The sequence below is a fragment of the Galeopterus variegatus genome, unplaced genomic scaffold (assembly GCF_000696425.1).
Source record: "Galeopterus variegatus unplaced genomic scaffold, G_variegatus-3.0.2 Scaffold2803, whole genome shotgun sequence".
NCBI lineage: Eukaryota > Metazoa > Chordata > Mammalia > Dermoptera > Cynocephalidae > Galeopterus > Galeopterus variegatus.
Genome location: NW_007728914.1, coordinates 257502 through 270130, shown reverse-complemented (window position 1 = coordinate 270130; position 12629 = coordinate 257502). Strand labels below are relative to the sequence as shown.

Genomic DNA, 12629 nt, shown 5'->3' with positions numbered 1-12629 from the left:
CATATACATTGTATATTGACAAAATAAAAATTTAACGAAAAAAAAAAAAGAAAGAAAGAAAAGACATACAGGTGGCCAACAGGCACATGAAAAAATGCTGAAAGTCACTAATCATCAAGGAAATGCAAATTAAACCACAGTGAGATATTATCTCACTCCAGTTAGAATGGCTATTATCAAGAAGACAAAAAATAAATATTGGTGAGAATGTGGAGAAAAGGAACTCTCCTACATTGCTGGTGGGAGTGTAAATTTGTACAGCCACTGTGGCAAACAGCATGGAGGTTCCTCACAGAACTAAAAACAGATCTACACTAGAACCCAGCTATCTCACTACTGTGTGTATACCCAAAGGAAATGAAATCAATATATCAAAAAGACACCTGCACTCCTATGTTCAGCACTATTCACAATAGCTAAGAGGTGGAATCAATCTAAATGTTCATCAATGGATGAATGGATAAAAAGACTGTGTTGTATATACACAATGAAATACTACTGAGCTATTAAAAAAAAAGATATCTTTTTATTTGTAGCAACATGGATGGAACTGGAAACCATTATGTTAAGTGAAGTAAATCAGGCACAAAAAGACAAATACCGCATAATATCACCCATACGTGGAATCTTTAAAAAAAAGTGTTCTCATAGAAGTAGAGTGTAGTATAATGGTTACCAGAAGCAGCTGGGAACAAGAAGTGATGGACCAATGAGTACAAACTATGCCATCTACCCTAAATGAATCATTGTGCAGTATATGCATGTATTGAAACAACATACTGTACCCAACAAATATGTACAGGTAAATGTTAAAGTATTTTGAGTAAAATAAAAAAGAAATTACATAAATAAAACTATAAATATGTTAAAAATAAACAATCTGAAAGGAAATTAAGAAAATTCCATTTACAGTAGCATCAAAAATAATAAAATACTTAGCAATAAGCTTAACCAAGGAATTGAAAGACTAGTATGCCGAAAACTTAAAAAAAAAAAATGTTGCTGAAGGAAATTAGAAACAAATAAATGGAAAGACATCCTGCATTCATGGATTGGAAGAATTAATATTTTTAAGATGTCAGTACTACTTAAACTAATCTAAAGATTCAATGCAATCCCTATTAAAATCATCCCAATTTTAAAATGGGGAGAAGATTTGAATAGACATTTCTCCAAAGAATATATGTAAATGACCAGAAGTGCATGAAAAGATGCTCAACATCATTAGTCAGTAGAGAGATAGAAATTAAGACTATGATGAAATACCACTTCACACCCACTAGAATGACCGAATTAAATGAATGAATGAAAGAATAAATGAAAATAACAAGTGTTGGTGAGGACATGAAGAATTCAAAATCCTCTTACAGCCAGTGTGGAAAATAACTGTACAGTTCCTCATAAATTTAAATATAGAATTACCGTGTGACCTAGAAATTCCACTTCTAGGTGTATACTCAAAAGAAAGGAAAGCAGGTGTTCAAACAAATACGTATAAACAACTGTTCATAGCAGCACTATTCACTATAGCCAAAAGGTGGAAACAACCCTAATGTCCATCCATAGATAAATGGATAAAGAAAGTGTGGTATGTTCATACACTGGAATATTATTCAGCCGTAAAAAGGAATGCAGTATTGATATATGCTACAACATGGATGAACCTTGAAAACATTATACTAATTGAAAGACACCAGACACCAAAGGCCACATAGTTTAGATTACATTTGTATGAAACATCCAGAAAGACAAACCCATAGAGACAGAAAGTAGATTAGTGGTTTCCAAGGTCTGGGGATAAGGCAGAATGTAAAATGACTGCTTAATGGTTATGGGGGTTTCCTTTTGGGGTGATGAAAATGTTCTGGAGCTAGAAAGTGGTGATGGTTGCACACTATTAATGTACTAAATGCCACTGAATTGTACACTATAAAATGTACACTTTCAAATGAAATTTTGTGTTATGTTGATTTTATCTCAAAAATAACTGTCCCCTTAACCTTATTTATGAAGCTTGTAACCTTATTTAGAAAGACTAAGTTGTTGGGAATTTTACAGTCCTAAACTGGAGAGATAAGAACAAGATTTAGATAAGCACTGCAAATGTCCAACATTTAAGACCACATCTTCATCATTTTTAATTTGTAAAAAGAAAAGGAGAGTCCTGTGGGCCTATTTAATAGCCACAATATTAATTTCTCTAATACCAAATACATTCCAATCTATCTCCAACTGTCCCACCAAAAATGCATTTACTGGCTCATTGCATTCTAATCCTTAATAAGGCCTGGTTAGTACCAGAAATAGCACATCCAGGCCTGACATTTTATTCCAAACCAAAGCCAACTTTTTGAATAACCACAAGGAATTTATCACATACAATTAGAAACAATTCTTCCTACGCCCTTCAAGTAGGTAGAGCATACCATAAGAAAGTTATATTCCCAAGGACATCCTAAAACTTAAAGTGCTGCCCCAAGGTGCTACTTTTAATTATCAAAATTAGAAAGAATTTTTAAAAACCTTATACTGTTTTGTTCATTAATATAATTGTTCTTCTACAGAAACAAAATAATCAGCTTTTCTATATTAACTTACAATATTTAGTTACTATTTTATAACATTGATTTATAGTCTTTTGGTTAGGAAAATTTAGTTGTGTGCATCTGTCCAGTTCATTGCAGAATACTTAGCTCCCTGGGCTAAAGATTAAATGACCTTAGTGCGCCACATTTATTGTAGCAACCAAAAATGCCCCTACACATTTCCACATACTTCCAGGAAGGTACTTATTTATCACTCTACTTGAGAATGACATGATACCATAAAAACAGACCACTAAGGGGCTGGCCATTCAGCTTACTTGGTTAGAGCATGGTGCTGATAACACCAAAGTCAAGGGTTCAAATCCCCTTACTGTCCAGCCAACAAAAAACAAAACAAAACAACACACCATTAGGTATGGTTCTTAAAATAGAGTGTTTTATTTTATATGTTTCCAATTTTTAAAGTTAGATACACTTAAATTATCTCAAGTATTTTATTAATTTGTTTTCCTATTTTATTGAGGTATAATATACACACTGTACTCCCAGAATTAAGTTATAAAGAGTACAATTTGATGACTTTTTACCTCTATATACATCCATGTAATCACCATCCAGGTTTAGACTTTGAACATTTCTAGCACCTCAGAAATCTCTTTCATGCCCCTTCCCAATCAATCTCCTCTCAGAGGTAACCACTAATCTGACTTCTAGCACCATAGATATGTTTTGCCTGATTTTGAACCTCATAAAAAAGGAATCATACTGTGCACTCTTCTGTGCAAGCCTTTCACTCAACATAGTGTTTTTCAGATTAACCCATGTTGATGCAGTTTCAGTAGTTTGTTCCCTTTTATTGCTGTTAGTTATTCCAATTTATCATAGTTGGTTTATCCATTCACCTATTGAAAGACTCTTTGGTTTTTAGCATTTTTTTCTATTATGAATATAGCTGTTATGAACATTACATATTTTTGGAAATATATATATATATTTATAAATTTAACACACATGCATACATACATACACACACATACTCATTTCTCTTGTGTATATAACTAGGAATGGAATTGCTAGGTCATAGGGCAGACATATATTTAGCTTAAGTAGATAATGCCAAAGTTTTCTAAACTGGTTGTATGAATCTACACTCTTACCAAGATCTTCTGCCCATCAAAATGTACCATAAAGGAAGTGAAAAGGAAAATCACAGACTGGTAGAATATATTCAACAAAAGACTAGTATCCAAAATATATAAAGAATTACTACAAATCAATTTTTTAAAAAAGACAAACAACCAAATTTTTTAATGGACAAAAAGACTTGAATAGGTATTTTACAAGATGATATCCAAATGGCCAATAAACTCATGAAAAGGTGCTCAATATCATTAGTAATCAGAGGCATGCAAAATAAAAATCACTATAAGATACCACTATACACCAACTAGAAAGTTAAACTTTAAAAGATTGGTAGTATCAAATATTTAAATGATCAAAAAAATAGACTTCTAAAGGAAATTTTAATTACTTGTCATTATCTAGCCCTTCTGCACCAATCTTGTGAAGTAGGTATTATTTCTTCTATTTTACAGATGAAGAAACTTAGGTTGAGAGTGCCTGATTTTCCACAGTGATTTTTTTAAACTATTAAGTAAAGAAATGACACTTAAACCCAAATATTCTGTCTACAGACCTTTCTTTTTTTCACCTCTGTCTACCTTAAAGCTTTCAGGTCTGTATTTGGAAAATTATTGGCATATCTTTTGGAAAATGAGCAAAGTGTGGCACTAACATGGCGACAAGCTCCATACCAAGCTAAAAAAATTCTCAGGTAGTAAGAATATCCAAATTTATATTCATTTGCAAGATTAGAATATGCAGGTTATGTCACAGGCAGTTTCATCCAGCTTCTCCAAGAGTGACATCAGTGTCACCTATGAAAAACACAACTTAATAAGCATTGGTTAATCATCAACAGGGTCCTGGCAGCAAAGTGTCACATATCTGTATGCAACATCATATTATGATATAATAGAGTGGAAAGGGCACAAGTCTCGGAGTCAGATGAACATGGTTTGGGGCCCAGCTTTGCTTCTTACTAGTTGAGTGAGTACAACCTTGGACAAGGTACTTAATCTCTCTAAGTTTTAGTTGTTTTATAAAACAATACCACCTATCTCATAGAGTTGTGAAGATTGAGATAAAAATCAGATAATATAATTGACATAATTAGCCAGAGAAAGTTAAAAGCCAAGTTGGTGTCTGGGTAACAAATATTTTCATTTAAGTAGTTATTGTTGTTTTTAATCTTTTCTGTGAACCTAGAAAATAACATCTTGACTATCTCTTCTGCTTCTAGTTTCACTTGTCCTATACAGACAAGGAACGCTATGAAAATGAAGAGAGGCCTGAGGTCCAGAAGCAGATGCTTGTTGATATGGCCAAGAAGCTACCAGTTTACACAAGAACCGGGAGTGGAGGTCAGTTCATCCAAAGTCAGCTACAGGGCAGCTCAACAAGAATCTCAGAAAGGCTAAGTCATGTATGTTCTCAGGCTAGCCCCTTTTTCTCTCACCTCCTGAAAACTACTATGGAGTTTATTTCTCAACCTTTTATTATAAAATTTTTCAAACACATATCAAAGTTGGAAGAATTCTGTAGTAAGTACCTGTATACCCAACACTGGATGCCATCACTAACATTTTACTATATTGTTTTATCACATATCTACCTATCTATCTACATATCTGTCCCTCTATTCATCTTCTGTCAAGCCATCTTATTTTTCTGGTGCATTTCACAGTAAATAGCAGATATCAATATACATCCACCTAAATATTTTATCATTCTTTTCAGGCAAAATGTACATACAAAAACATGCACAAATCTTAAGTATACAAGTCAATGTGTTTTGAAAATGTACACACCTGTGTAACTAAAACTCCTATAAACATTACCATCACCTCAGAAAGTTCTGTCATGCCCCTTCCCAGTCAATTCCACCTGCCCCCCCCACAATTACGCTTCTAAGAGTTTTCCACTGTAAATAGTTTTGCATGCTCTAGAATTTTATATAATTGGAATCATATAGTAGTACTCTTGTGTCTGTTTTCTTTTATTCAGCATAATGTTTTTTTTGAGATTTATTCATATTGTTCTGTACCTCAGTCCTTTTATCACTGAATAGTATTACATTGTATGAATATATTACAGTTTGTTTATCCATTCACTGGTTGATATACATTTAGGTTGTTTCTGGTGCCTAGCTATTAAGAGTCAATCTGCTATGAACATTTTTGTGCAAGTATTTGTGCAAAAACATGTCTTCATTTTTCTTGGGTGAATATCCACTATGGAATTTTACTCTTAGGTTTCATCTGCATGACTAGAATAGTTCTTGATGAACCATTTCTCCACCTTTTAAAATTTGAAAACCAAGGCTCTTCTAACAAGTCAACCTAATGTTTCTAATAAGGAAGGCAGTATTTCAAGGCTCTGGAAAGTATACTGTCACATATATTCATTTCTTCATCATCTGTTTATTCAACAAATATTTATATACTATGACAATAGGGGAAATTTTAATATGGTCTGGGTAATAGATGATATTAAGGACTTATTGTCAATTTTGTTAGAGTAATAATATAATTGTAGATATGATTTTTTTAAAGTCTTCATGATACAGAAACATTTATGATTCGAAGTGACTAGGATTTGCTTTTAAAATGCTTAAGTAAAAAGCCAGTTAAGGAAATAGGTTAAGGAAAAATGGCACAATATCGATAGTTGTTAAAGCTGGGTAATTGTATGTGGTGTTCATTATACTATTATCTCTAGTTTTAGCATATGATTTATAACTTACATAATACTAAAATTTAAAAAGTGACTACTATGTGTGAGGCACTGTTCTGAGCACTGGAAACATGGAGTGGAACATAGAAGAAAGGTTTCTTGTGGAGCTTAAATTCTGATGAAAAGGAGACAGGGAATTATATAATTTCAGGCAGTAATAAACAGAATGATGTGATAGAGCAGAGGTTACAAACTAGAGGCATATGGGATGAACTGGGCTCACAGATATAGTTTGTTTGATCTCTATGTGTCTTTTAAAACTTTAGGTTTGTTACTACCTTTTAACAATTAGGATACATAAAAATCCAGGTACTGGCTTCTTTCAATAACTCAGATGATCTGGCAACATTCGATCTGCATTTCCACATGGCAAAAATTAGCTGGAACTGAGTGGTGGCAGCCCTCTTTCTAAAGAGAACATGAATTCTCAGGTTCCACCAGCTGCTTTGTCCACTACTTACTATTCCCTGGACCCTAGAGACATTTGTTTGAAGCCCCCATGATAGAGCATAATAGGAAAGGCTTTTCTGAAAAAATGCCATTTAAGCTGAGACCTGAATGTTAAAAACAAACAAACAAAAAAAGGAACTAGCCATGTAAGTTAGTCAGAATTCTCCAGAGAAACAGAACCAATGAAATATATATAATCCTCATTATATGAGGGGTCTTCAAAAAGTTCATGGAAAGATTCATATTATCTTTTTTTTTTTTTCTTTTTGTCTTTTTTCGTGGCCGGTAATGGGATCACAACTCTCAGTGTCGCACCTGCACCGCGACCGGCAACGGGATCGCAACCCTCGGTGTCGCACCCACACCGCGCTCAACCAGTGAGCAGACCGGTCTCTACATGGGATCCGAACCCTCGGCGGGAGCACCGCTGCGCTCCCAAGTGCCACACTCTACCGAGTGCGCCACCGGGCCGGCCCCATATTATCTTTTAATTCTGTTTTTCCACAAACTTTTTGAAGTATCCTCGTGTATGTGTGTGTGTGTGTGTTTGTGTGTGTGTGTGTGTGTGTGTGTGTGTGTGTGTGTGATTTATTATGAGAAATTGGCTCATGCTGCTATGGAAGCTGAGAATCCCATGGTATGCCATCTGCAAGCTGGAGAACAAGGAAAGCTGGTAATATACTTCTAGTCTGAATCCAAAGGTCTGAGAACCAGGAGCACTGATGGTGTAAATTTCAGTCCCATGCAGGAGAAACTGATGTCCCAGCTCATGCAGTCAGGCAGAGACAGCAAATTCTCCCTTACTCTACATTTTTGTTCTATTCAGGTCTTCAACAGATTGGATGAGGCCACCCACATTGGGGAGGACAATCTGCTTTACTCAGTCTACTATTCAAATGGTAACTTCCTAAAGAAACACCCTCACAGACACACCCAGATATAATGTTTCCACAAATATCTTGGCACCCCATAACCCACTCAAGTTGACACATAAAATTAACTATCACACCATTCAAGAAACAGAGGGATGATCATCGCAGGCAGATGATCTGGAAGTGCAAAAGGCCCTGAAACAGAAGCAAGCTTTGTGTATTATAAGAACAAGATAGGCTCCCCCATGGCCCATGTGGGAGCTCAGGTGAGCACCAACCACATACACCACCACTGCTGCCACTGCCCCGTGCCCAAGCCCTGGAGAGTCCCACCCACTGCCTGAGCAGGAGCCCAGGTAAGCACTGGTCCTGTGCACTGCCACCACTGCCAGCCCATGCCTGAGCCCTGGAAAATCCTGCCCACCACCTGAGCAGGAGCCAAGACAGCCCACTGCACACTCAACTGCAATGACACAGGAAGAGTCACCAGCACAGTCTACAAATAAAGGAGGAAGTCTTTCTGCTCATAGCCCACTCCAGAGTAATAGAAGAAACAACTGCCCTACCAGATGACCAAACATCAATGAAATAATACTAGAACTAAAAATAAACAAGAAGATATGACACCACTAAAGGAATACAGTAATTCTGAAGTACCAGACCTCAAGAGCAAGAAAACCTTGAGATGTCTGAAAATGAATTCTGAGCACTGATCTTAAGAAAACTCAAAGAGACAAATTAAAGAACTCAAGCAAGAATCAATTAGAGAATACAATAAAACAAGAAAAAATACTCAGAATATGAAGGAGAAAATTTGCAAAGAGATTAATATTTTGAAAAAGAATGTATCAGAACTCCTAGAACTGAAGGATTCACTTAATGAAATAAAAAGCAGAACAGAAAGCTTGAGCAGCAGGCTAGAGTAAGCAGAAGAAAGAATTTCAGACCTTGAAGATGGTATTTTTGAAATAGTCAATGCAGACCCCAAAAAAAGGGGAAAAAGAATTTTAAAACATGAAGTAAATCTAAGAGAGCTAGCAGACAACCTCAAGCACCCAAACATCTGAATCATGGGTATTCCAGAAAAGGAGGAGAGAGGAAAAGACATTGGAAACCAATTCAAGGAAATAATAACAGAAAACTTCCCAGGTATGGGGAGAGATGCAGACCTTCAGATCAAAGAAGCCCAAAGATACCCAAACAGATTAAATCCAAAAAGATCTTCTCCAAGACACATTATAGTCAAACTGGCAAAGCTCAAAGACAAAGAGAGAATTATAAAGCAGCAAGATAAAAGCATCAAGTCAACTATAAGGAATCCCCCATCAAACTAACATCATACTTCTCAACTGAAACCTTATAAACCAGGTGAAAATGGGATAATATATTCAAAATACTAAGAGAAAAATATAGCCATCCAAGAATTATATATCCAGCAAGATTATCCATCAGAAAGGAGGGAGAAATAGTGTATTTCCCAGACAAAAACTATGGGAGATCACTATCATATGACCAGCCCTGCAAGAAATTCTCAAAAGAGTCCTGCATCCGGAATCTAAAAAATTATATTAACTATCATGGATTCATAAGAAACAGCAAAACCTACCATTAAAACCAAAATACAAATGAGAAAGAGAAAGAAGCTAAATCATGTCATCTCAAAAATCCAGCTAACACTGAAGATGAAAAATAAAAGGGGAAGAAAGGGACAAATGATATTTAAGACATCTAAACAAAAAGCGATATAATGACAGGAGTAAAGCAATACTTATCAATAACTACTCTAAATGTAAATGGATTAAACTGCCTATTCAAAAGGCACCGACTGACTGATTGGATTAAAAAGCTGGGCCCAGCTGTATGCTGTCTTCAAGAGACCCACCTCACCTATAAAGATATACGCAGACTAAAAGTGAAGAGATGGAAAAAGAAATACCATGCAAATGGAAACCAAAAGCAAGCAGGAGTAGCTATTCTTACATCAGATAAAATAGACTTTAAACCAAAAACCATAAAAAGAGACAAAGAAGGCCATTATATAATGATAAAGGGATCTATCTAGTTAGAAGACATAACAATCATAAATGTGTATGCACCCAATGCTAGAGTATTCACATGTGCAAAGTAAACACTCTTAGACCTAAAAAAGAAATAGACCCTAATACAATAAGAGTGGGTGACCTGAACACCCCTCTCTCAGCATTGGACAGATCTTTCAGGAAACATATTCACAAAGAAACACACAACTTAAACTACACCTTATACCAATTTGACCTGGCAGATATCTACAGAACATTTTCATCCAACCACTACAGAATACACATTCTTCTTATCAGCACATTCAACATTCTGCAGGATAGACCACATGTCTATCACAAATCAAGTCTCAGCAAGTTTTTAAAAATTGAAATCATTCCAAGTATCTTTTCAGACCACAATGGATTAAAATTGAAATCAATAACAATCAAAACTGTGGCAATTGTACATGTTCATGGAAACTAAACAGACTTCTCAATGACATATAGGTCCAAGAAGAAATTAAAAAGGAAGTCAAAAAATTTCTTCAAACTAGTGAAAATAAAAACACATCATACCAAAACCCATTGGATACTGCAAAAGCAGTACTAAGAGGGAAGTTTACTGCAATAAATGCTTACATCAAAAGAATGGAAAGACTTCAAATAAGCGACCTAATGCTATGACTCTAAGAACTAGAAAAACAACAGCAATCCAATCCTAGAAGATGTACATGGAAATAAATAATTAAGATCAGGCCAGAACTAAATGAAATAGAGACTCAAAAAATGATGTAAAAGATCAATGAAAGAAATAGTTGAGTTTTTGAGAAGATAAATAAAATAGACAGACAATTAGCTAGGTTAACAAAAGTGAAAAAAGGAGAAGACCCAAATAACAAAAATCAGAAATGAAAAAAGAGACATTACAACTGATACCACAGAAATATGAAGAATCATAGAGATTATTTTAACCAACTGCACACCAACAAATATGAAAAACTGGAGGAAATGGATAAATTTTTGGACACATATGAACTATCAAGACTGAACCAAGAAGAAATATAAAATCAGAACAGACCAATATCAAGCAACGAGATTGAGGCAGTAATCACTAGGCTCCCAATGAAGAAAAGTCCAGGACCTGATGGCTTTATTGCTGAATTCTACCAAACATTTAAATAGGAATTAATAGCAATGCTCTTCAAACTATTCCAGAAAATTGAACCAGAGGCCACTCTCCCAAACTCATTCTAAAAGGCCAGTATCACCCTAACAACCTGTGGAATATACTATAAAGCAAATGTGCTTCACAGGACCTGGTTTTCCAAAGCCTTGCAGTTTCAAATATTGACCTTGTGAAGGACTGGAAATTATCCTCAGGCTATAAAGTCTCTAGTGTAAGATAAAGATTTGTGGCACAGCAAGGTTGCTGGCTCAAGGACAGACCGGTTACTGATTGATATGTGTAGATACTGGAAAATTACTAGAGGGAGAATGAATGTTTGCTAAGATCAAGCTTTTGTTAATGGATCACTTAATTGCCTTGCTGGAATGTCATCTGCCTTCTTTCACTGAAAGTTACTGGCCCATATTGTTAAACTATAACCCCAGCTATGTTCTCTTTCTGTAACTTCCCAGTCTGGAAAAGAAATTCAGGAAGAGAACCCCAATTCAGGGTTAATTTGCCAAGGAAGGGATGCCTCTTGCTTGAGGGTTCCAACAGGAGATTAACCACTTCAGGGTCTCTCACTGCTCAGAAGAGATGGTCTTTGAGTAATCCTTTGCATCTCCATCGCCCAGTGGAAGTGGGGTGACAAATCCGTGAGGGGCGAACAAACAAAATGGTGCCCCATGTGATGATGTGCTCCATGGATCAGAGATTGTCCTGCCAAGCATTGAGAGGAAAAGGATGTCCAATTCACCCCAGCAAGGGAGTCCCTAATAAGGGAGATGCATCCGGGTAAGGGAGTCACAGGTGGCTTTCAATTAGCAATTGCACACCTGCGGCAGGACAAAGTTAGGTCTTTTCAACCCCAGAGATATTTTTTCCTTCTCTTTACTTTTAAAATATGGATAATTCATTAACAAAAGGGGAGACTGAACATACATTACAACTCCAATGTCTCATTAAAGCAGCAGTCTGTAAGTAACTGAATGGCAGCTTGTAAAACTGTTGGTGGATACTAAACAACCATGCCCTTGATACCTCAAGGAAGGGAGCCTTTACAAAAATTTGGGAACAAATTGGTCACTGGTTAATTATGCAATGGGTCTCATTAAGGCTTCCCACCTAACAACTAGGAATCTATGTCAAGTCGCTCTGAGACCTGTCCAAGACCTTAACAAAAAACTAAGACATGTTTATGTCACCAAAAAAGGATAAAACTTAATCTTTGCCAGTGACTAAGAAAACTTTAAATTGGACAATCTAAAGTAAAAGAAGTTAATATTTCTTTACAGTGTTGGTACTGTTTGAGCATGTTTTCCTTTCTTATCTTATCTGCACGATACTTTTCTCCTCTCTTAAAAGCAGTGGTTCTTTTCTTAACTTCATGTGCTACTCTTTTTCTCTGAAGACTCTGGAATTTTATGAAGAAAAGCAGGCATGGCACAAATTAGACCCCTTTTGGGTCTACTGCTCTTCTCCCAAAAACCTCAAGAGTCAAATGGTTTCATCTCTGATTGGTGGCTCAGCTCTTGAGCTCAGTAACCCATCTGAGAAACAAAAACTAACCTAAAATCTACTTGTTTAACTAGACGGTCTCAAATTTTCTGGCATCTTAAACAGACTTTTAAATTCTCTTCTAGTCTCATCTATGTATTTCTTCACAAAATCCTATGGTAGAATTCTATGTTTTTTTTTTTTTTTTTTTTTTTTTTTTTTTTTT

General features: G+C 35.7%; 1 protein-coding gene across 1 annotated transcript in view; it reads left to right on the top strand.

Annotated features, from left to right (window-relative positions):
* Positions 1 to 4908: 4908 nt before the first annotated feature.
* Positions 4909 to 12629, top strand: part of ZDHHC15 (zinc finger, DHHC-type containing 15) — a gene marked incomplete at its 5' end in the record, with an annotated part of 61233 nt that continues 53512 nt past the window's right edge. The window contains one exon of the mRNA XM_008583032.1: positions 4909 to 5029. Within this exon, the coding sequence (XP_008581254.1) occupies positions 4909 to 5029 (121 nt within the window). The remainder of the gene's footprint in view (positions 5030 to 12629) is intronic.